Source organism: Orcinus orca, chromosome 7 (assembly GCF_937001465.1).
Source record: "Orcinus orca chromosome 7, mOrcOrc1.1, whole genome shotgun sequence".
NCBI classification, from domain to species: domain Eukaryota; kingdom Metazoa; phylum Chordata; class Mammalia; order Artiodactyla; family Delphinidae; genus Orcinus; species Orcinus orca.
In genome coordinates, this window is record NC_064565.1 from 109070415 (window position 1) to 109096699 (window position 26285).

The 26285-nt window shown below is 39.6% G+C and overlaps 2 protein-coding genes across 11 annotated transcripts in view; both read left to right on the forward strand.

The window, feature by feature from the left end:
* The window catches only part of RHBDD1 (rhomboid domain containing 1), a 114247-nt gene that overhangs the window by 54539 nt on the left and 33423 nt on the right, over positions 1 to 26285 (forward strand). For all 10 annotated transcript variants that reach the window (XM_049711914.1, XM_049711912.1, XM_049711917.1 and 7 more), the window contains 2 exons: positions 1023 to 1079; positions 10530 to 10673. In XM_049711914.1, coding sequence (XP_049567871.1) covers positions 1023 to 1079; positions 10530 to 10673 — 201 coding nt within the window. The remainder of the gene's footprint in view (positions 1 to 1022; positions 1080 to 10529; positions 10674 to 26285) is intronic.
* On the forward strand, positions 25661 to 26141 carry LOC105747918 (60S ribosomal protein L35-like). Its single transcript, XM_033426424.2, has one exon. It carries the CDS (start codon positions 25725 to 25727, stop codon positions 26109 to 26111), a length of 387 nt encoding a protein of 128 aa, XP_033282315.1. The 5' UTR covers positions 25661 to 25724; the 3' UTR covers positions 26112 to 26141.

Consider the following 26285-nt stretch of genomic DNA (forward strand, 5'->3'; position numbering starts at 1 on the left):
CACCCCCATGTTCATTACAGCATTATTCACAATAGCCAAGATAGGGAAACAACCTAATGGATGAAGAAAATGTGGTATTGGGCTTCCCTGTTGGCGCAGTGATTGAGAATCTGCCTGCTAATGCAGGGGACACGGGTTCGAGCCCTGGTCTGGGAGGATCCCACATGCTGCGGAGCAGCTAGGCCCGTGCGCCACAACTACTGAGCCTGTGCGTCTGGAGCCTGTGCTCCACAACAAGAGAGCCCGCGATAGTGAGAGGCCCGCGCACCGCGATGGAGAGTGGCCCCCGCTTGCCACAACTAGAGAAAGCCCTCGCACAGAAACAAAGACCCAACACAGCAAAAATAAATAAATTAATTAATAAACTCCTACCCCCAACATCTTCAAAAAAAAGAAAAAGAAAATGTGGTATTTATATGTATATAATGGAATATTATCAGCCATAAAAAAGAAAGAAATCCTGTTATTTTTGACAAAATGGGTGAACCGGAAGGACATTATGCTAAGTGAAATAAGCCAGAGAAAGATAAATACTGTATGATCTCACTTATTTGTGAGATCTAAAAAAGTTAAACTCATAGAACCAGAGAGTAGAACAGTGGTTTCCAGGGGTTGGCGTGGGGTGGTAAATGCAGAGATGTTGGTAAAAGGGTACAAACTTTAAGTTGTAAGATGAGTAAGTTCTGGGGATGTAATATACAGCATGGTGACTATTGTTAATAATACTGTATTACATACTTGAAATTTACTAAGATAATAGATCTTATGTGTTCTCACGTATATACACCCACACAATGGTAAGTATACAAAGTGATGAACTTGAGTTAATGAACTTGATTCTGGAAATCATTTCATAACATATATGTATATTAAATCATCACATTGTACACCTTTAAAAAAATTGCGTTGCCCAACTTAAACATGTACAATTTTTATTTGTCAGTCACACCTCAGTAAAGCTGGCAGGGGTGGCGGGAGAAGCCTACCCCTGCAATTAAAATGTTTGTTTCCTTCATATTTAGGCATTTTTCCCTCCAATATTGATTACCCAGGACAGCAGTACTACTTTAATAGTTTTGGTAAGTACTGTGTTTCATTTAATACATTTAAACTTATATTTTAAAATGATAGTGTTTGCTACTGTAGAGCTACTTTAAAATAATACTTTATGCCTTTGGAGAGTACTTCACACATTATATGCTTGTGCCTCTAACATGCATGGAAGCTAGATGGAGGGGTCCCCCGGGGAGCACATGTGGGCGCGTTGTTAGGGAAGGCTAGGGAAGGAGGGAACTCTGGTGTGAAAATACTGTATGATTGGTTTGAGGTCTCTCAGACATGGTTAGAGTCATACTAGACCCAGGTCCCTTGATTCTCAGCCTAAGAGACCATTCTGCTGGCTAAGTGTTAGAAGTTAGTTTCAGATATACAGTTCTCCACGGTCCATGCCACCTACATATTCAGAAAGAATCATGCTTGCCCTAAGAGGCTAATATAGGCATTCCTCTAATAGTTAATACCATGTGACTTAAAGAGGAGAATGTATTTTTTCTAGATATCTTTGTAAATAGGTAGAAAGGACTTCCTGTTGAAGCATATGACCTGTTTTAGGCTAAAGTTCTTACATTCCAGCCTGGGGAAGCTGCACTGCAATATCCTGGATCAATACCAGCAGATAGGTGTCAGAGAAGCCGTAGGCTCTGGAAGCAGTGGGTGGCTTTATTGTCCTGCCCATCGAGAATTGCTGCAGCTTAAATCTGGCGTCAGCAGCCTTTCCTGTAAAGGGCCAGATAGCTACTGTTTGAGGTTCTAAAGGCTTTGTTGACCATATGGTCTCTGTCTCAACTAGTCAACCTGTGTCGTAACATGAAAGCAACCATAGACTATTCATAAGCAAATGTGCATATTTGTGTTCCAATAAGACCTTATTTACAAAAACAGGCAGTGGGTTGTATTTGGACTATAAGTTGTAGCTTTATATACACGGTGCTTTTGCTTTATTTTTCCGTACAGGTTCTTAGCCTCAGTCTGGTTTACTCAGTAGCACTTTGTAAGTGGTTCATTGTGCATGTGTCAGACTAACCACTGTGGGAGAGAAAGAAAGAGCTATAGTCCCTGTCTCAGTATTTAACCAGGAGTGAGAATGTAGGTGCCATACATTTAAAAAGGTGAAACAGTAGAAATGAAAAGGACTAACTAGGGTATAGAAAGTAGAATGGTGAACAGTGGAGTGGGGTGGTACACAATAAGGCAATGATAGCTAATAATGACATTTGTTGAGTTTTTACTAAAATGTCTCCTTCCAGTAACTACCCCCTGCACTGTTCTGGTTTCATTTCTGTCACCATAGATTAATTTGCCTGAGCCTGAACGTCATATAAATCTACTCATTTACTAAGTACTCTTTTGTATCTGGCTTTTGTTATTCAACCTCATTTTTTATGATCCATATATGTTGTTGTATATATCAGTAGTTATTCTTTTTTACTGCTGAATGGTATTTTATTGTTTCAATATGCCACAGATTTTCTGGATATCATTTTTTTAATAATTTCTAATTTATTTCTCTTGTTGTTAGGGAACACACTCAGTGTAGTTTAATCCTTTTACTTTAATGAGGCTTTCTTTTGGCCCAGTGTATGGTCTATCCTGGTGAATGTACCATATGCCCTTGAAAAGAATGTGTATTCTGCCATTGTTGAAAGTAGTACTCTACACATATCAATTAAGTTAAGGCGGTTTACAGTCTTGTTTATATTTTCTGGGTCTTTACTGGGTTTTGTATCTAATTTTTTATCATGTATTTTGTCTTTCACTAAATTTGGAAGGGTTTCAGATACAATTTCTGTAAGTATTTTTTTCTCCACCAATCTGCTGCTCCTCTCAAGGCTTTAATGACATGAATTTTAGACATTTTAATAATGTCCCTCAAGCTCCTCAGGCTCTTATTTATTTCTTTCGATCTTTTTCCCTCTGTTCTTCATATTGGATAGCTTTTATTGATTTATCTTCAAGTTCACTGACTCCTTTCTCTGTCATCTCCATTCTGCTATTGAACCTAGCGAACCTATCCAGTGACTTTTTTTTTAATAATGTAATTTTAGTTCTAAAATTTCCATTTGGTTCTTTTTTTAGTTTCTGTGTCCCTGATGAAAACTCTGTCTGTGCATTTCAGGAGTGCACCTTTATCTTATAGAGCACAGTTATTGTCTATCTTTAAAATCCGTCTGATAATCCCAACATCTGAGGCCTGTTTTGTGGCTGGCACCTGCTGATTGTCTTTTTCTCCTGAGAATTGGTCACATTCTTCTGTTTTGTTTTGGTTTTGTATGCCTGGTAAATTTCTCTTCTATCTGAACGTTTTGACCTTTATTGTGAGATTTTAGATTCTGTTAAAATCCTCTGCAGAATGTTGATTTTTGTTTGTTTGACCAAGCAGTCAACCTGGTTAGGTTTAGAGCACAAATTCTGTTTTTCTTTCTGTGGGTGGTTGGTTCCAATGTCAGTTCAGTTTTCAAATCCTTTATTGTACTATTTGGGCCTATCCCATTCATGTACCACTCATGAGATGATCTGATACTTGTGTAGTTAAGTTATGTGGTAGTTCAGTTTTCCAAGTCTTTGCTTCTTTTATTCCCTTGTGTCTGTTCACTGCATGCATAGCTCAGGGATGGGCCCAGGGCTTATGTCAGTTGATCTGCAGAAATAGAAGGTTCTTCTGTGCAGATCCAAATTTCCAGGTAGTATCGTTTTTCTCCTGCCTCCAGAACTATCTTAACCATTTCCTCTAGTGCAGGTCTCTTGGTAATCAATTCTTCTAGCTTTTGTCTTACTAAAGAACTAAAGAATATCCTCTCCCATCTGATTTTCACCTACACCAATGTTAGACTACTTCATGTTGTCCCACAAGTCTCTGAGGCTCTGTTTATGTTGTTTGGTGTGTGTGGTCTTCAGTTTGGATAGTGTTTGTGGCTGTGTGTTCAAGCTCTGTGATCTTTCTTCCACAATGTCGAATTTGCTGTCAATCCCATCTAGTGAATTTTTCCTCTCAGATACTCTCTTTTTTAGTTCTGGAAGTTCCATTTAATTCCCTTTTATATCCTCCATTTCTCTTCTCATTAAATTCATGGGCATAGTTATAATGGCTATCCTAAAGTCCTTGACTGCTAATTCTGTCTTATCTATATATTTTTTGCATCTGCTTCATTAGACTGATTTTTTTCCTGGTCACAATTTTTTTTTTTTTATCTTGTGAGTTTTGATTGGATGCTAGACATTGTGTATTTTGTGGTATTGAGTGCTAGAGTCTCTTTTCTTTTAAAGAAAACTGGACTTTGGTCTGGCACACAGTTAAGTTTCCTGATGATTAGTTTGATCCTTCTGGGGCTTATTCTTTAATTCTTGAGGGTGGGTCTAAAGTAACTTTTATTCTAGGGTTAATTCTGTGCTGTGGCTGAGATGTTATTTTTGTGGGATCTCTCCTGAATGCCCTTTGTTCAGCAGGGACTCTGCTCTGGCTGGTTGGAATGCAAAGGTCTCCCAGCCCTGCCTGAGCTCTGGGAATTGTTCAGTTTATAGCTCTCCGGCATCCTTTGCCTGGTCTCATGGAATTTCACACTCATGGCTAATATTCAACAACATCTCCAGGCGACCCCATGAAGATTTCTGGAGGTTTTGCTATGCACGTAGTTTTCTCCTTTGCTGTACTCTGCCCTGCAAATTCCAGCTCAACTCAGGGAGCCTGCTGCATCTGATTGTGTTCACGCTGCCTGCACCACTGTCTGGAAAGTGCCTCCAGGCTCATTTCCTTTATTTCCTTTCTCTCAAGATTCAAAATCTTGTACTGCCAATTGTACAATGTCTAAAAACATTTGTTTCATATATTTTCTCCAGTCTTCTACTTAAGATTAAGTAGAAGGGCTAGTCCAGTCCCAGTTACTCCTTCCTGGCAGAGGTAGAAGTTCAATTCAGCGACATTAATGTAGTGCAGTCGGGGTTCAGCCTGGAAGGAAGGAGCAGGGCTGTAGTCACTGGAGGCTTTATGCAGAAGAAGTGGGGTGCTGTGTCTTGATGAGTAGGTAGAAGTTAAGGAAAGTCATGGAAGGAAAGGGCTCTTCAGTCCTTTATGAAAAAGCCTGTCTGGGATTATCCAGAATGGACTGGAGGGCCACTGAATAACTTATTCAGTAGAGTGACACTGTGGGAGTTATAGTGAAGATACGTTTTTGGTGTAGTTCTAAAGGCTCGGAGCATGGTTATCCATCCTGGCTGTTTGTATGAATCACCTGAGGCGCTTTTACAACATGTCCATGCCTTGAATTCAACCCACGCCAATTAAGTTAGAATAGGGATAGAGACAGGGACGTTGACTTTCTTTTTTAAAGCTTCCCAGGTGATTCTAATGGGTTCAGGAACGAAAACCATAGGCTTAGGTGATTGGCTTGGGGACTACCGAGATGAATGCTGTTGCTGCCCAGAGAGGCTTTACTCTGAGGCTTTCGCTGATGATGATCTGGATGCTTCAAATCCTAGAAACGTGGTCTCGGTGTAGGAGAGGAACGGTTGCTGGACAATGCAGGCTCACCTGCTTCTATCTGTGGACTCACCCGAGGAGAGGAGGTGTGATGATCAGTTGTCAACAAAGCTGATGTAGTCATTTGGAAGAGCATTGGGTTCTTTTGGTTGTTTGTTATGGAGGCCAGTTTACACTGACTTAAGTATAAGAAAAGGTTTCTCGGCCTATGTGACTAGGAAGAGGTGAATTGTACAGGAAGACCATTTTGGTTCTGTCTCCCATTGTGATTTCTCTCTTCCTGTTGACCTTGTTCTCTCCAGTAGGCAGAGGACATGGCTCCTAATACCTCAGAGTTGCTAGAGGAAAAGGAGCTTGTCTCCTGGTTCATTTTTTAAATCTCCAAAAGAAACAAGAATGTTCCTCTGGATGAAAAGAGTAATAATAACATACTTGTGCACAGACATGACTTGAACTATCATAGATTACCTAGTCCTAATATCTTGTGTGACAGCTGGGAATTGAGGTTTAGAAATGTTAAGTAATTTGGCTAAAGTCATACCGGTAGTTAGTTATAGAACTAGGACTAAAAATGCAAGTCACTGATTCCTAGCTGCTGCTTTTTCTATTGTACAGGGATATGAGATGGACATTCTACTGATTTAACCTTACAAATTAGGGAAGTTTCCCGTATTGACTTTTCTTTCATCTTTTTTGAACTTATTTAAAAAAAAGGAAAAACGGAAACCTGCAAAAAGCCTCCTTCATATGAAAGAGGCATAAGCACAGCAGACACATAGGCCAGAGAATTAAAGGCAAAAATAAGAGCCCCTTTCACCTTTCTTTCTTATTCCCTGTAAGATTACCATATTTATATTTCTTCCGCTGAAGTGATTGGATTTCTTCAAAGGCAGAGCTACATAAGGCCCGGTGGCCATACTAATGGTCATCTAGGGAACTTTTATGAGAGCATATGTATCTCTTACAAGTAATGATTTATTCTTAATATGGCCATCCTTAGCTGGAAAAGTCTTTATAGGTCAGAGAACCTCATGAATGTTTAAAAAGCTGTTACCAATTTTTCTAATCTCGGTGGTGTTTCTTGATCTCTTTTGCTGTGAAATTCTGGTATGTGTATAAGGAACAGATGGAGTAGTTTATAGAATAATGATAACCAGAATTTCTTTTATTACAGAGCCAAAGTATATAACTACAAAAAAATATTAAGCTAGTATTCATTGCAGGATATAATTTAAACTTTTTTATCTTAAGTGTTTGTTTGTTAGGTTTTTCCAGCCATGTTTATTATGAAGATTTAAAAAAATCTGATTGGGCCAGTGGAACAGCTGTAGAAAATTTTTGGTCCTAGGAGACCTGTTCTCATTATAATAGATATTGATGGGATTTTCGGTCCTGTTGATGATTTATGACTGATGATATAGAACCTTTAACCACACTAGTCTTTTTGACTTAAGGCATTAAAACTTTCCCTTTCTCTCTCCCCATGTTTTGTCTCACAAGTACCAAATTAGATTTTATAATATTCAGATGTTTAGAGTTGTAGGCTTATATTTTGTTAAGGCACTGCTCGGTTGTATTTTAAAAGAAATACACGAGGAAAGATGTTTTTCTCTATCAAGAAAATGTTGCCTCAAATCGTAGCAAATTTACCTGTCAATTGAAACTCTATAGATGTATGTTGTATTTCCGGTATCTGCATAGATAGCTATTCAGAGCTTTGGGGTTACTTTGGATTTTGAACGAGCTGAATATTTTTGAGGGTAGAAATGCTGCTTAGACCTTCTGTAACAAAATGACTTTCCACAGGGATTTGAAAGTGGTAATGAGCCATATGGGAAAGTGCCCAATGTGCTTTTTGTGTTGCAATAAAATAATTGGCACTCTTAGGGAATTGGGCAGTCTCTCTATTCAGGCATTACTGAAGCATCCTGTGGTATTCAGCGACTTATCCATAAATATTCTATTATGTTTTGGAATGGTTGCCCCTTTCTTTTATTCTTTGTGAAGTAGATACATTTATTGTGTTTTGACCATTTGCCCTTATAGAAAAGTTTTTTTTGGGGGGGGGTTATTTTTTATTTGTTTTTTGGCTTTTTTGGTGAGAAGCATAGAAAGCAAGATTTGTAGCAGTGCCACAGTCGTCTTTATCTCAGGATATGAACCTTGCTGGTGGGTGTTCGCCAACACAGTAGTGGGAGCTGAATTTTTCTGATTGTTCTATTGCGTAGAGACCAATTTGAGGAAGAGTGTCCTTATTAAAAATTGTGTCCAGATCCCATTTCAGTCCTAAATCATTCAGTATACTTATATCCTTATCCTGATTCCAATATCATAATGTTTATATTCTGACATGGGAAACATGTGAGAGAGAATATGGAAGTTGCGTTATAGGAGGTATTTAGTAAATGCCCACTAATTTTTACTACATTAGAAGAAAGGATTAGCCCCCGAAATCCTGAACAATTTTATTTAATGTTTGTTTAAATCATTCATGTCTGTGACTTTCAAGGACATTAAATAAAATAGTACCAACATAGAAGATTTTGTAATAGATGATAAATAGAAGAGTATTGTAGTAATCAGTAAGAGTGAGCAAAGGCTCTGAATAGACTGTTCTCCAAAGCAGATATACAAATGGTTAATAAGCACATGAAGAGATGCTCAACATCATTAGTCATCAAAAACCACAGTGAGATACCACTTCACACCCATTAGGATGGCTATAATTAAAAAGACAGATAATAACAAGTGTTGGTGAAGATGTGGAGAAATATGAACCCATACATGTTGCTTGTGTGAATATAAAATTGTGTAACTGCTTTGGAAAACATTCTGGTGGTTCCAAATGGTTAAATATAGAATTACCATATGACTCAGCAATTCCACTCTTAGGTATGTACCCAAGAGAAATGAAAACATATGTCCAAATAACAACTTGTATGCAGATGTTTATAGAAGCATTATTCACAATAGTCAAAAGGCAGAAATAACCCAAATGTCATAAGTTGATGAGTGAATAAACAAAATGTGATATATTTCTACAATGGAGTATTACTTGGCCATGAAAAAGAATGAAATACTGATTCATGCTGCAACATGGATGAACCATGAAAACATTATGCTGAATGAAATAAGCCATACACAGAACACCACATATTATATGATTCTGTTTATAAAATTGTCCAGAATGGGCATAGCTACAGAGATAGAAAGTAGATTAGTGGTTATTTAGGGCTAGGAAGGTCAGAGGGTGAGAGCTAAAAGGGTACAGATTTCTTTTGGGGGTGATAGGTATGTTCTAGAATTGATTATGGTATTGATGGCACAACTCTTATGAATATACTAAAAGCCATTGAGTTATATGCTTTAAATTGATGGATTATATAGTATGTCAGTTATATCTCATGAAAGTTGTAAAAACATACCAATAGACACAAATACTTTATATGACAAATATTTATGTAAACACACATATTATCAGCTGAAACTAGTGTGTTTTATTGTCATTTCACTTTTTATTTGAAAATAAAGACTTTTAGAGTTCCTGAAAGCTTTTTATGGGAAATTAACTGTTTTCATTTTAATCTCATATATTAGGAAAGCATTTTTTTCATAACCAACACAAAAGTAAATTTTAAAATAGCCTCAAGACCAATTATCAAAAATTCTGAATATGAAATTTCAATTAACCAGGTTCTACCCTACAGTGTTCCCCTTGTTGGCTTGATTTTTTTTTTCTTTAGTCTTTTTAAAGCAATAAGAAGCTTAAACTCAGGCATGTGCTATGGTGGGTGATATGGAGACATATGACACAAGACTTATGAAGGGTAGGAATTTTCATCAATAATAAGAAGCACATTAATTAAACATTTGAAACATCATCTTCAAAGGGTGTGATAATGGAAGGAGAGAAGGGAAAAAAAATCAAACATACTTCCCTCTCATTATACCAGAATTAGATTGGTAATCGTCTGTGGGGAAAAATAATATCTTCCAAACAAATTCCATAAAAGTGGTGATTAAAGAAAAATGTAAGGAATAAACTCAAACGGACTTGAAAAAGTCGAGGGAAGTACCTTGCAAAAGTCAACTTTGCCCTTTATTAATGGTATGTCGAAGTTTGATTCTTAAAGCATTATTTAATGACCAGGTTGTCTCTTCTCTCATTTAATCTTGCAACCAGTTTCTCGGAAGTGCTAGTAATAGAAACTATGATCTCTGACTTAGGATTCTAATTAGAGACACACTGGCTTGTATTTCTCAATGTAGTTATCAGCCTCTGAAGTATCATACCTAGCACAGAAGCCCGGCAGAATGTGTTGTAAATATTGGTCTGCCTCTCATTGTTTGGAGCCACCAGACAGTAAGGCTTTATCAGCTATCAGTTCAACCATTCCCTTGACTCCAGCCAGGACTTCACTGAAAATACTCCAAGTATTAAGTAGCTCTAAACTGAAAGAATCCACTCCATATATCAATAGCCCATTTTCCAGTCCCCTCTCCAGTACTGCTCATGTCTTCAAAATATCTTCTTATATAAAATAGGTAACTAATAAGAACCTACTGTACAGCACAGGGAACTCTACTCAATGCTCTGTAATAACCTAATGGAAAAAGAATCTAAAAAAGAGTGGATATGTGTATATGTACAACTGATTCACTTTGCTGTGCACCTGAAACTAACACAACATTGTAAATCAACTAGACTCCAGTAAAAATTGATTTAAAAAATAAACATCTTCCTCGTCTTCAGCACATAAGGACTCATTCATATCCAGTCCCGTGTTCGGCCTTGTGGCTACAACAGTGACAGGACAGTCATCGCCCACCGTCGTGGAGGCATTCTCCATCCATCGGTCCTCTATTCTTATTTTGAGGATTATCACTGTAGTCAAAAGAGTGACATAAATTATTTTATTGTCTTTGCTAACAAAATAGGAAGTATGAAAAGAATAGTCCATGGCAGCATTCCATAACTTTTTCATTGTGCCTGTAGGCTACTCTGGATATCAGGATTATTACCCACGTGGCAGGCCAGGTTACCCCGAAGAAGTACCCAGGAACTTTGACGCGTATACAGCGGGACTGAGTGAAGAGGAACAGCTGGAGAGAGCGCTAAGAGCCAGCCTCCGGGACCAAGGTAGGAGTTTGGCGCCCTTCACTTTATTTTAAAGTACATACCTCACGTGGTGAGATGTCTGAAAAAGGACTATTTGTAGCAAATTAAACTTTAAATAGTTTATAAAAAGGACATGTAGATGAAAAAATGTGTGCAGATCGTGATTACAAAGAATGGGGTGTGATGCCGTATTCCTAGCAGCTTAAGCTAATAGGGTGCCAGACTATGTATGTATTGTTAAAGTGGTTCTTTTTATAGGTCTGCTGCACTCAGTGCTTTGTCATTAAAGTCAAGGAACTTAAAAAAAAAATTCTTAGGTGCATGAAAGAAGGGGTTTACTTTGAAATTCATATCTGTAAAGTAGGCTATATATCGCTGCGTATCAAACTGTTGGCCACAAGCCTTCCTCAAAATCACATGAATAGCCTGACAAGAATTCAAACTCAGGGTTCCACTGCAGGCCTGCTGAACCAGTCTTCCTGTGGGCAGAGACTAGGAATTTGTATTCTTAACCAGCTTTCCAGAAGATCCTTTTACAAACTGATATATGAAAACCGCTGTATTTATTTTGCCATATTTGTTCCGGGGTTTGGCTTATGAGTTTGGGTATTACCGTTTTTAAAAAGCAGTAAAAATCGTCTATTCATTCAATAAACATTTATTAAGGTCTTACTGTGTTTCATGTACTGTGATAAAGAATACAGGAAGGTTAAAAAGTGGAATCTCGCCCCACCACCCAAAGTTCACAATCTCTGGTAGGGGAAATGCATGCTAGATGCCGTAAGTAACCATGTCAGGTACCTAGGAGAGGCTTAGGCCGATTGCTAGAGGCAGTGAGAAGGGGTGAGCTCTTCCTTAACTAGATCTATCAGAATTTCACAGAAGAGGCGGCATTCGAGTTGGACCTTCAAGAATGTGTAGGGTTTGCAGAGATGCGGAAGGTCCTTCCAGGCAGGAATCAGTATCTGCTCAGACACAGAAGCAAGCGGTGTGGTCATCCCACCTTCACTTTCGAATGGAGCATTAAGAGAAGAAGGGGAAGAAGAGTGAGCAGCTAGGCTAGGGCCTGATCACAGAGGTCCTAGAATTAAATAGGCCACGTGGAAAATGGATCTGGTATATGATGTAAATGCCAGTAAGAGTTCTGCACAGGGGAGTGATGAGATCAGACCTGTGTATGTGAATCGGCAGCAGTCATTTCACGAACAAGGATTGAGCACCTCCGGCGGGGGGGGGTACCAGGCATCACACCAGATGATGGGAATACATAGATTGTGACTACTTGGTGTCTGAATTGAGGGAATACGGTCTTAGCAGCAGCAGTGTGCGTGGAGGGGGTGACCTAGGAAACGGGGAGGAAGAGATAAATTAGTACTTGTCAGGTGAAGAGTATCAGAACTGTGGTCTATCAGTTGTCTGTTACTGGTTAAAATCACCCTGCCACCCATGGCTTAAAACAATACACATTTCTTCTTGCTCCTGTGTGTACGGGTCCACTGGGCCAGGCTTCCGTGACCTCGGCTGGTGTGCTGAGGTGTCTGCAGTGGTCATCTGAGGCTGGCTGCTCTAGGGTGACCTCCTTCACATGCCTGACTGACTGTTGTCTGATGCGATGGTGGAGACTGGGCCGTACATGACTTATCATCCAGCAGGCCAGCCCAGGCTCATTCACAAGGCCTCAGCACGAGGGTTCCAAGGGAGAGTGTGGAAACAAGTGAGACTTAGGCTGATGCATTGTCAGTTCCGCTGTATTTTGTTACGGAAGCAAAGTCATGAGACCAGACAAGATTCATGGGATAGGGAAATAGACTCCATCTCTTCATGGGAGGAGCTGCAGAGTCACATGGCAAAGGGGCTGCACAGAAGGAGAGGTGGATAATTGGGGCCATTCTTGTAATCACTAGGTTCAGTGGACTACTGGTATTACAATCACTGCAAGCATGCCTTAGCCTTGGAATCCTAACCTCTGGGGGCAGGGCCCCAGAGGTTGTATTTTAACAAATTCTCCAGGTTAGTCCTGTGCACACAGCTGCTTAATCACTCCCAGGTGAGACATGAAGTATTACTGGCGGTGAGGATATTATGTATTTAATTTAATCTGGAACAAGCCATAATCTTAACAGAACTGTGGTCTGATCTGTTATCTTGGATTGTCCATTGCACGTAAGTACGATATGCTCTCTTGGATGTAAATCTTAGAAATACAGTAGGAATGTTATCATTGATAAAATTATTAATCCCAGTCTACCACACACACAAAAAAGTTAAGTAAGTCAGGGCAAACCTACTAATCATGGACTTTGTACAAAACTTTATTTAGTACCACAAAGGGACAACGGGAGGGAATTTTTTGGAGTGATGGAATTATTCTGTATCTTGGTTGTTGTGATGGATACACAACTCTTTGCATTTGTCAAAACTCACCTAACTATATCCCACAAAGAGTACATTTTCCTAAAAAGGAATTTTAAAAGAAGTAAATAAAAATTAACAAGAGACCAATGAAATAACTGGTAGCCTTGCAAAGATCATCAAGCACCGTAAACCACTAGTTAAAAGGTTGTTTAGAAACCGGACGTTGTGTAACTGATTCACTTTGCTGTACACCTGAAGCTAACACAACATTGTACATCAGCTATACTCCAGTAAAAATTTAAAAAAGAAACGGGACATTCACATGGTGATAAAGTATTACCTCATAGAGGACATGCTAATAGGAGTGGGAAACAGAGATTTGACAGTCACCACCTGAATCCAGCGATCAAACGTGGTGGCATCGTTGGTGGGAGGGCCTGATATTGTGTGTCTCCTGATATGATGCCATATGAGGAACACAGCACTGTCTATGACATATTCTTACTAAAAATGTTTAGCCTGACTCTAATTAAGTCTTCCAATGTAAGGGGTCCATATACAGGAAATACATGGAATAGAGGAATAAGTTGAGAAATCAGATAAAATGTGAGGTTTCTACAATTCAGTGAGACTGGTCTCCTGCGGGGCGGGGGGGAAGAGTATCATAAAAAAAGCAGGATGTGATTTTATATTAAAAGGAAATAACAAGCAAATATAACATGAGAACCTTGAAAAACTGGTTCTTATAAAAGAAAAATTTTGAGGAAACAGGAGAATTTTGTATTTGGACTAGATATTAGATGTTATTTGGGAAATTAGCTTTCTTTGGTATTATGGATAGGAAGCAGAAGGTCCCTGATTCTTGGCAGATACCCACTGAAGTATTTAGAAGCAAAATAATATGTCTGCAACTTACTTTCAATTTTTAGCCGAAACAACTCTCTCTGCTCTCTCCTTTCCTGTCTCTCTCATTCTTTCACTCACTCACTTCCCCCCTTCATAAGTTCTACATTCAGATAAGTTTGGGAACATGCAAACTATACCCCCTTGAAGATCCAGAATTGCACTATTATACTGACGATTCTAATTAGTTCTACAATTAAGAAACCAATTTATTAAATTAATGTTTTCCAAACTTATTTGACCACAGAATTTCATTTTCAGTGGATGTTTTAAGAGCATATGGAACTAGTTCCAATGAAACTGATCTGAAGAGACTCCTTGAAGTGCATTATACAGTAACAGGTGACAACAAAGGAAATAGCTTTGCAAATTGTTTATATTAATTTCAATTTTATTTTCCTTAAAACACTTCATGACTGTCTTATTAAGAGTGAGAAACCAAGGAGACATTTTTTTAAATGGCCTTTATTACTTTTGAGCCCTTTTTTCCCGGTGGAAAAATATTTGGTTTGAGTTTATTTTATAAAAGTTGGCCATATGATATGTACTATTTTGAACCTTACTTTTTTTCATTCAGTATTATGTTGTAATCATTTTTTCACACCACTAAAATTTTTTGAACATACAGTTCCTCCATATATTTATATATTTTCTTAAATTTATACCTAAGTCTGTCTTTCTTTCTTTCTTTCTTTCTTTCTTTCTTTCTTTCTGCAGGGAGAGGTATGCTATTAAAAATAGTATTTTTTATTCTATATTTGTAGAGATTATTATATACTTTTTCTTCTTTAGTCTGTTGACATACTAAATTATTTTGATTTTCAAACTTGAAGCAGGTTTGTATTCTCAGGATAAATCTCACCTGGTTGTGATATTTTATGGCCCATCCTGGTGAAAATGCCATGTGCACCTGAAAAGAATGTGTGTTCTGCTCTAGTTGGGTGGAGTGTTTTACAAATGTTAGTTAGATTAATTGAGTTGATAGTGTTGCCCAGATCTTCTAATCCCTATGGATTATCTTGTCTACTGAGCACTGTGAGTATTGTGAATTATATAGAATTACTGTGAGTAATACTGAGTAGGTACTGTATAGTCCCCTCAGTGCATCAAAGACTTCGAATTCCTCTAATGTTACCTTGTTTTTAGGGTGGGGGCTGATTTGCCAGAGTGCCTCTCAATGTCTACTTGAACTTCAGTTGTAAGTCTTTGTGCTGCAGCTGGGATAGGTACTCCATCCCCTCTGTCGCCCCTCCCCCGGTGGCACACTGCTATTACTTGTTAGCCTGTGTTTTTTAGTCTGGTGGTGGAGACCAGTGCCGGGGGGTGCCCTGATTAAGCCTTAGTCCACGCAGTCACTGTGTCCCTCGGTTTGGAGGTGTGGCCTTCTCAGTATCCCTGCCCCTCTCCACAGTTTAGAGGTTTTTTTTCTTTTTCTTCTCTTCCCTTCTCTAAGCTGCAGGAGGTTTTCACCATTTCCTTAAGGGAAACTTGGCTTTCGCCTTTCTCCCAGGCATTTAAGTCTTTTGTTCCTTAGGGACGATAGGGAAGAAGGATCTAGGCAGCCTTTCATGCAGACCTTTCCTGCAGTGGCTGCTGTTCTTTCCCTCAGGACTGTGCCAGGAATGACAGAGGACAAAGGACACTTTCTCTGGGCTCATATATGTCTTTTGCAAGGGCCACATGAGGTCCTGAGAAGAGCCTGAAAGTGGGTGTGAATTCCTTTGTACTGCATCTCCCAGTATGTTCCGTGTTATATATTCTATGAATAGAATCTTGCCAGCTCACACTCAGCCTTTAGCAGTTTAACAGTTTTGGCTGAATTCTTTTTGTTAGTGTCCAGCAGAGTCTGTCCTAGGTAAGCAAGTGTTCCTATGCTGTTTTAGACTTCTGTCTAGTTGGCTGCCCTACTGCCTCAGCTTTCTGTTGGGTTCAGGAAAAGGTATTGATTTGCAGATTGTCCAGCATTCATGTTTATTGTAAGGATAGTAGTGATGCTTTTTCCTGTTTTCTACATCTCAGTTTGAATCTGTCATTTACTAGACATAATCTGTCTAGTAATTTATTTATTGGCTTTTTTAAAAAAGTGTGATCATTCCCTCATGAAATAGGTAGAATCTATAGTCCTTTTTTTAAAAGGCTAGGTAAATGCTTAATTCTTTCTCTTTGATTCCCAGTTTTCAGAGTAAGAAGTTAGTGTAATAGTCATCAATAATACTGAGATTTGAAAGAGCCAACTAATAGAAATTCATTTGGTAGAATGCCAGTCCAGAAAGAGACATCCGGCACCAATTAGTTTCTTTAGTTCAATATATTGGAAGAGTAAATTAAAGAATCAAGGTAACAACTTTTTTAACCTCAGAATTTGCTGTTGTCATATTTCTTAATAGTACCTGGCCATAATTATAAGTCCTAAAGCTCATGCCAGGAATAATAATACCAAAGTAGCCTTTGTAGAAGAAATATCGAAATTCCTATTATTTCAAGAAGCTTGCACATTTACTACCATTAACAGAAATCTTGTCTTGTTCTGTTGGCAGTCTCAGTTCTTACAAACGAATCCAAGAGGCAGCTGATACCACAATAATAGAAAAATTTTGGACCAGAGCCATCTCCTTTCTTTGAGTCAAAAGGCAGATGCCAGCTAGGAACATTAGCTCATTGCATTTTCCTCTCCCCTCTCCCCCACGTCCTTCCATGTATAATTTGTGCCCTTTTTTTTTTTTTTTTTTTTTTTTTAAATAGCCTGCCACCAAGTTCAGCGGGTGGCTGGGTACAAAGCTGTGTCCTTTTCAACTTCTATCTGCCAGTCTGGAGCATGTGTACTGGTTAAAACTGGAAATCCTTGTGACATGTGGAGTAACGTGTGCTTCTTTTCTTAGACTCTTCTGAAAGGCAAATGGCCACAATCACACTTTGGCTCTCTTGTGAAAATCAAGCAGAGTTGTCACCCACTCCCCACATTGTACAGTTGGGGTTGCTGGCTAGCCATATGTGAAGCTGTGGTGGGACATACGACAAAGGTCTTGGCTTCAGAATGAAACTGGTTGCTGCTAAGTCTTTACATGTAAAATTACCAGGAGAGCCATATTGGAAAAGAGTATCTGGGTTCTGAATTAATATCTAGGGCTTTTATTATTAAAAGATCATTTGACAATATCTTTGAATCCTGTTTATAGGCATATATGTTCATAGGGGCCAATTCAGATACATTTTAAATAAAAAGCAGAAAGAGAATTTATTTTAACTGTGTTGTATATTTTGCTTTTTATTGAGGCTACACCAAGGTAAATAAAAATGACATCTGTCTTGTTTATTGTTGTATGAAAAATTTTGAAAAAAATGGAATAAATTATGTACATGTTCTTTTAATCTTTCATTGTGTGGTACAAAGAGAAAAGGATGGGAATTCAGTGGTCTGAGCTTCAGTCCTGGAATATCAGTGAACTAACCTTACTTGAGGTGTGAGTCACTGGATCTGATCAGACCTTTGTTTTATTATTATTTTTTATAATAAGAGAGTTGAACTGGGTCCTCTTCAAAGCTTATTCCTCTTCCATTCTGTGGTAATGGACTGAGCAGGACGGGCGTAGCTAGAAAGAGATGCGGGTATTGAGAAATGTCAGGAATATTGGCGAGTGTTTGTCATCTAGGTCTCAGGGCTGACGGATGAAAGATCATTTCTGGAAGATAAATTCACACAGCTGTCTAAGGCAGATCTAAATTGATAAATACATGCATTTGATGGTGGTATCTGCGTCAGTTGCATGATTATTTGAGCCTTCACTGGCCCAGTGCAGGCATAATGCAGTTGGCGATTTTTAACATATGCAAATGATCACGGCCGGCCTGCTTGGCTTTGCAGGCATGTTGCAGGCCAGGACAGAGAGGTACAGCTCATTCCATGTGACCACTTCTTTTTTTAAAGTAATTTGGTGTGTTTTCCCCCAGGAAAACGTTCTCTGTAATGAAAAAGCGCCATCTGCCAGATTCCCTAAAAGCAGTTTCATTGCAGAACACTTCCTTTGGATTATAGGTTCTTACTCCCTTCTCTCTACGTTGGAGATATTCATTTCAGTGAGTAAAGTTTGATATTTGAGACTGTATCTAGATGTGAAATTGTGCATATAAAGAAATGTAAATACATGATGTTTCAAACCTGCAAAAGAACATGTGAATATATCCCAGTCAGGAAAAGAAATAATAAAATAAGTGGACCAGAGTTCTGTTTAGGTCCCTATTGGGAAGGAGCAGGCTTCTGTGGAGGTGTTATACCTAAAAAGATTAACTGTAGCTCAGCCGCTGCTAAAATAATAAAGATAATGATACATGAAATTGAAACATATTTGAGAAATTAACATTAATAGCTCTATGTGAATTTATAATTTTTCCTCCGGCTACCTAACCCCACAATCACCATTTATTGAAAGGGATCATTCAGATGCTAATGAGTAGATTTAGCAATAAAAGTATACACAAACCTCTAATGAATTAATTCCACCTACCCATGTCCCCTTCATCTTCCCCCACACGTGGACCCTGTTTTGTGGACTACCAAGTCTTGATGGTTTCGGAAATATTACCTTGCACACTCATCATGTTGTCCTGGATCATTATTCATTCTGTTCCTCAGGAAATCCCAGTTGGAGCCTCTTGTTTGTGTATGGTACTGTTAAGCACTGCAGGGTACGGAAATGAGTAAATCTTGTTCTTTGCTATCAAACCAAAAACCTTGTTCTTTCTGCTGAACGACAGGAGGTTTTAGTGACTGACTGACTTCACTTCAGGTACCCAATATATTAGATTTAGGAAAGAGATACAGTAACTTTTGAAATGAGCTGATCACTTTACTTACCCATCTATGAAATTCTCTGCTTCAGCAACTATGATTCCCTAAGTTATGTAAGAATTTTAGAGAATATCAAGTTTACTAATATGATGATTTGGATACTCAGGTCATCTATACAATTTTTAATCTCGAAGTTATTGAGGTGTATATTCAGTGTTTCATAAGATCAAACTTAATTGGAGAAAACTATTAATATAGGTGTGATTAAGAAACTCCATTTCATAAAATGTTTTAATTAGGAAGAGAGATGTCAAATAGTGCGTTAAAATTATAGTGGATTTTACATTCTTATTAATCAAACAATTGAGGGTGTGAAGAGGTTTCTAATTCTCTGTGTCTGTACTAAAATATGAAACCAAACAAAACAGTATCTATTTTTTTATTTTTGAGCTGAAGGCCCAGACTTTGAGACGTTATTTCATAGACTCAGTAGTTGATATTTTCAGTGAATAAAATTTTATTCTTTTTTATTTGAACCTTTCTAATTCCTTTCTAAGCATTGTAAGTACAGATAACGTATACCACGTAACTTTAGCACATAATTTTAAGCACATAACTGCAGTCTTGGGGAGGGACCTATTGTTTGAATCCTTTGCTTAATTTACTTAAATTACTTTTTAAAGTAGATAATGGAGAATGAGACAAGGCTGAACCATTTTCAAACATAACTGGCACTGAGAGTGACCTTAGAGGTCAGCATATCTGACACCTGATCTTACTCAATGAGGAAACAGACTCGGAGAAGTCAAGAGACTTAATATCCCATCATTTATATCTATGGCCCAATTACTGTGGACGGTGTCCTGCCCTGGGGATGCTGTTGTGATGTAGGTTGGGTTCCCCAGGCATGAAGAGCCTGGGGGTCAGGACCTTCCTGGAAGGTGCTAGATTGGATCCACGTTTCCTTGGGCTCCTGTGTGTCCACCCTAGAGCAGAGTTGAACCCCTGAATTAGCTCCCACATCCGCCTTCCAGGCTGGCTGCAAATGGACTCTCAGCTTTCTCCTACCGCAGGGACAGAGTGCTCTGGTCTTCAGAAGGAAGGGAGGCAGGTGATGACGTGTGTGAGACTGCTCTGATGTGTGTGTGCTAATCCCTGTTAGATGCGTGCTGTGGTTGCCGTGCGATTCTGCTTTTGTTTTGCCATGGGAATAAGCAGCACTCAGCTCCTTTTCAGGAAGTCCTCCCTGAATTCCAGATGTCCCGGGGTGGACAGTGCTGAGGGCCTGAGACAGGTGATGATGGGTCCCTGAACTCGGTTATTATGGTCTTTCAGAATTTGGATAAGCATTTGTCCTGCTGGTTATAAAAGCAGAATACATTCACGGTGGAAAATAATCAATACAAATCACCAAAAAGAAGACAAAAAGTGACCCATAACCCCACCACCCGGAGAAAAACCACATCACATTTGAGGTGTGTCCTTGCAGCTACCCATAATACAGGCACCCAGAAGAAACCACTGTAACTAAATGTTCTGGTGAATTCTTTCCAGGTCAACAAGCAGTACCTCTTCCCTCGTGGTTACTGTGCTAGGAAGGTTCACATCCCCTCACAGAACCCTACGAAATAAGCATTTGTAATTATAGCCATTGTTTTAGATTGGGAAATAGAAGCACAGAGAAATGAAATGGCTGGCCCGGGGTCACGTTCTGAGTGGTAAACACCAGGCAAGAAGGCCAGACTTCTCTATTCCTAGTCGGGGCCTCTTCAGAAAAAGCGCTGCTAGGCTGTCGTGAATGGTCAGTTATGGAAGAGACCAGCATGATCCTGTCTGTAGCCTTCCACATAGTCAGCCCGCATGGCCGAGCTGGAGTTATGTTTGTGTTTTGGGAGGTGGATTGGCCATTACGATCATCCTGAAATCAGAACACTGAAAACTCTTTGGTAGGTGTGGTCACTATAGAACAGTCTTAGCTACGTTTAAAAAGACAGTATTACTTGTAGAATGCCAATGACATTTCTCTTACTGTTGTCCTCACATGATTGGCTAAGTTCTTTTGTTTGGTTGGGTTGTCTTTTTTTTTAAGCAAAAATTCCGGACATTAATTAAAAATTGTGAAATAAATAGTTTGTTTAGGGAAAGAATGCCCTTCTTACACAAGAAACTGGCATCTCAGGTACCTAATAGAACACACACCAAAAAAATGCTTCCTATAGACAATCATAAATAATCTGCTGGGCAGTGATTTGTTTCTACCAAAAATCATAGCATATGAGTTTGAAAATACTGTTTTTACTCTGGACAAGTAGTGACATTTGAATTAGGGATATTTGCGTTGTTCATTTAAATAGGACTCAATTTTTCTTCAGTGGCTTTCTTTTTCGAAAAGAAAAGATTCATAACAAAAAAGAATAAATGTGCTTGCACTAAGTGCGCTTTAAGACAGAATTTTATGTGGAGCCACCTATCAATACTACACGTGAGAATTTTCACTGTCGTTTACTCAGCCTCTTGAATCTCACTCAGAGGTGCACGTGTTCATCCGTTTTGTTGTGTTGTTGTGCTAGTGAGAAAAATCAAGTCATACGTTGGTTTCCATTTATTATAGAATCACAAATAGCTTTCAGAGTGGTCTAGTTTCATCACATGGCAGTTCTCCAAGGATTCAAAACTATTTATAATTCTGTTGAACTTCGTTATGGAGAGCCAGATGTGAGAGTCATGCATAATATATATTTATATATCTTCAAGCATCTCAATTAGGGACCAGCAATCTTCCTGTGTCACATCTGTGTTTTTTAAATCTACTTTTGTTGCAAGACAGGACCAAAATTGCACAGCGTTATTAAGATTACTATAAATATTAAGCTGATTAAAATTACATTGTAATCATCTGCTTTGGAAAACTCGCACATGGCCTAATCATGCCCCAATAGGAAATAGGTGAAATAAATCATGATCTAGAATAATACTTAGCCACTAAAAATAGAAGCAGGTTCACAGTGAGTCAAATGAGCAGGATATAGCAGTAGTCTTAGTAGAAACTCATTTATTTTTGTAAGACCTAGTAAATGTACTATAAAAAAGATTGGAATAATATTTAGCAAAATGCCACTCATCCTTATTTCTCAGAAATAAGATTATGGTGACTTACTTTCTTGTTTTGGCTTGACTCCATTTTCTAAAATGTCTGCAAAATCATGGAGAACCTTTATTAAGAAAAAATATGAAAACCTATGCATTGCTAAAAATATTTAACATTGACCTTCCTCTTCTTTGATATTCTCCACAGTGCCATCCCATCAAGGCATCAGGTCATTTTTTGTAGAGAAATGCAGAGAAAACTACACCTCACAGCTTCACCTCCAGCTTCTGTGGGCTACTTATGGTCTGTCAGTGTGTTGAGGGAGATTGCGCAGAGCTGAGCATCCAGACTAGGACCTCGACGTCCTGTCTCCACTTTTCCTGTTTGCTCGTTGCCTTCTTTCCCTTCTCATCTCTACTCCAACCTTCCAGGCTAAAGGTATCCATACACTTTGGGCAAGAAGACCAGTGGTTCCTGTTACTGGTAGCTAGCTCTCCCCTAGCTGCTACAATGATTTCTTTCTTAAGGGTTCCAGAACACACTGGATCCTGTCTTAGTTTGAGGCTGCTTTAGTGCCATGGCACTAGGCATTTCCATTTGACTTTACGGTTTACAAAAGTTAAAGCAGCATACATTTTATCGAGTGCAGTCCTTTCAGATCTGTTCTGCTCCGTCTCACTGGAAGGTGTGAGGTGATTGGCACTCAGCGGTTTGGGTCGCCAAGGAAAGCGGGGGAATCTGGCATACTTTCTGGGGAGTGTGGCATTGCTTTCATTGTCACCAGAAAGCAGTGGGAGTTGACTCTGGAATCATTGCGTCCAGGATTCCCTGCAAATCAACCAAAACAACCCAAAACCCAGTCGTTTTTAATTTTCAGCTCAGGGAGACTAAAGGGAAACAGTTTGCTTTTGGCTCGGGTGATGCTGAAATAAAATGCAGCTGAGCCCACCGAGGTTAAGGGAGAATAAAGTGTTTCAAATAGGTGTCTTCTAAAAGGAGAGACATCTGTATGGAACACCTGCTGTCTTCATTATAACTTTAAATAAGCTGCGTCTCTGGGGGTTAGAAGGGCCCTTCTTTTGGCACACTGTGCTGTGACAAAGATAAACTTTAAGCCCCAAGTAGTTTACCATTGTGTAGAGGATGCTTTTTGGCGAGACACATGGGGGTGAGGAGGGAAATGAGCCCCTGGCTTAGATAACTCAGGGCCAGCGAGGCCCGTTTTGAGCAGAGCTTTTGACACTATGACACTTGTCAGGTTGTGACAGTGTTTCCTTACCCCTTGGCAGCCCTATTTGCTAATTATTATCGTCTTAATGTTTTATATATCAGGGAAGCATGGAGACAGTGCTTCTTGCTAAGTGGGCATAGCTGTTTCCTGGACTTCTGGGTTTCTTTGTATGCTTTGAGGAAGGGATCTGAACAGTCACTGTGCAGGCCTGTGTTGATGGCTTGTGTCTCTTAATGCTGTTGCTTATTATCACAGGACCAGATGGTCTTGCACGTAGGGACAAGGGTGGGTAGAGGGAAAGAGCACCAAGGAATGCCTTTCTTGGAGAGCCTTTCAAACCAGTTGGCATTTGGGCAGTTTCCAGTCCAACCAAGAATGATTTCCATAAGCGGTAGCCGTGAAAACAACCTTGTGGCCCCAGAAGATAATATTTAATCAGCGATGTGGTTCATCTTATTAGCCTGAGGGGGAAATAACTCACCACCAAATTCTACCATGTAATAGATGGGATTGTTTGAAACCCATATCAGAACATCTGCTGTTTTTTAACTATGCAAACCTAATGCTTTGTCCCCCTAAAGCAGCAGCAGTTGTACAGCTGCTGTGTACCCTGTATCTCTTAGACCTTGACACCAGACAAGGGGACATCTTCAGAGTTAATGAGCAATTAGGATGTTCTTTCCTGTCAATTAACTGGCAGAATAATGAGATCAAATGAGCACTGTCCTTAAAAACACCCAGACTTGTGTTTTCTAAAAAGGGTGTCTTTCTCTGCTGTTTTAGTTACATGAATAGACAAACAACTATTTAACATGGAAATAAATTAAATATTGCACCTACAGCAAACAGAAGAGAGAGGTATACAGACAGGATACTCTTTATTCTAAACTCAGAATTCACAGGTTTTCCTCTTGAGTGACTGTAATGACATCATAACATCTGCTATCACCTTAATTATCTTAAAGATTGGCAGGCAAATATTTAGGGAGTGAGCATCCTTTCTCATATGAATGAATGTATCATATCTAAGTTTGGGGCAATCGAGGTATTGATCCTAAATTTGAATTAGTGGGCTCCAGACCATGCGCCATCTAAGGATTTTGGTCTTTCCCTGAATGTGATGAGAAGTTAGTGAAGGGTGTGAACAAAGGGGCAAGGGAAGCAGAGAAAATGGGCAAAGGCCCTGAGATGAGAGGGTGGCCCATTGTAGGTGCTGCGATAGTTGTGGCTGCAATATATTTTTCATTGTCGGACCAGAGTGGCAAGATGGGTGGGAATCAGGTTGTGAAAGGCCCGGTATGTTGTGTTTAAGGGTTTTGTACTTGACCCTGGAAACAGGGGAAACCATTGAGACTTTTAAGTAGGGAGGGCAATAAGATGAAATCTGGCTTTTAAGCTCACTCTGCTGTGTGTGGGGACTGGGTTGCAGGGAGAGAGATGGAATTTGAGTGAGTTCCAGCACACCAGGCACCATTATAAGTGACATGTATGCATGTTTAGTGTGTGTGCATGTGTATGCACATGAGTGTGTATGTGCGTGTGTGTTCACTCAATCCAACAACCACCAATGCAGTGTTACTGTTTACCCATTTCAGAGAAGAGACTAAACCAAAGGAAGGCAAACTGTGGTCCCATAGCTAATAAGTGACAGAGCTGAGATTTGAGCACAAGGAGTCTTGGTTCCAGAGTCTATATACTTATTACCCATGACGTCATTTTGCCTTTCATATTGTATTGGTATGGTCATCATCATAATAATTTAATTAATAATTAATATAATTAATAATCTAAATGCTACTAGTATTTTACTAGCTTAGTGAACTTTTTTTTTATTCATACTCATTCCTATTGGAATGAAATTAGAAATTTTAGTGAGTTAGAGTTTTCTGTAAAATATTCATCAGAAAGTTTCAAATTAAGTTTTTCAAGTAGAGGTTATTAATGACTTCTTGGTCAGCTTTAAACTTCCTATGGGAATTTCTACTGCAGATTTCATGGTTGAGTGTTTTCAGGGCCTTCAGTGGAGACCTGTGAAAGTCTAGGGAACATGAAATCCCCAGCTGTTTTCCAGCCCCCAGGTAACACTCAGCTAACTATAGAGAGAATACTCCAATTCAATGGAAAGTTAGAAAAGACCATATTAAATGAAGGAGAATGGACATTTATGAAAGCTACAGCTCACTGACATCAAGGAGAATTAAATTTATTCGAGCAGTGACCTCACTTGATTTCTGAAAAAAGAATAACCATTGATGTGCAATGTGTGTCAGTAAATGAATGGTGGGTGCATGCAAGGCCTGTAAGACAGTGAAAGGCCAAGCATATAGTTAACTAGCATTTGTTAAGTAACTAGAGGAGGGCTTTCAGAGATTTTGGTAGTTCTCAGTCCTGGCTTCCTGTTACAGTCACCTGGGGAGCTTTTAAAAATGATCAGTGCCGGGGCTTCCCTGGTGGCGCAGTGGTTGAGAGTCTGCCTGCTAATGCAGGGGATGCGGGTTCGTGCCCCGGTCCGGGAGGATCTCACATTACACGGAGCGGCTGGGCCCGTGAGCCATGGCCGCTGAGCCTGTGCGTCTGGAGCCTGTGCTCCGCAACGGGAGAGGCCACAACAGTGAGAGGCCCGCGTACCGCAAAAAAAAAAAAAAAAAAAAAAAATTATCAGTGCCGCTTTTTCCCTCCGAGAAGGCGGCAGAGGCTGACTCTACAGTCATGGCCAAGATTAAGGCTCGAGACCTTTGCGGCAAGAAGAAGGAGCTGCTGAAACAGCTGGAGGACCTGAAAGTGGAGCTGTCCCAGCTACGCGTGGCTAAAGTACCGGGCGGCGCGGCTTCCAAACTCTCCAAGATCCAAGTTGTTTGCAAATCCATCGCCCGTGTACTCACCATCATTAACCAGACTCAGAAAGAGAACCTCAGGAAATTCTGTAAGGGCAAGAAGTACAAGCCCCTGCATCTGTGGCCCAAGAAAACGCGTGCCACGTGCCGCCGGCTCAACAAACACGAAGAGAACCTGAAGACCAAGAAGCAGCAGTGGAATGAGCGGCTGTACCTGCTCCGGAAGTACGCGGTCAAGGCCCGAGCATCCAGGTGTCAATAAAACAAACAAACTGGCAAAAAAAAAAAAAAATTGTCAGTGCCTTGGCCCCCAATAAATCAGAATATACAGCTGGTGGGGCGGGGTGAGGGCAGGTGCACAAAGACGGCAGCGTGGGCCCAGGTACTGGGACTGCTTCATAAGGTCCCCTGGTGATTCTCGCAGGCCTTTAGGTCT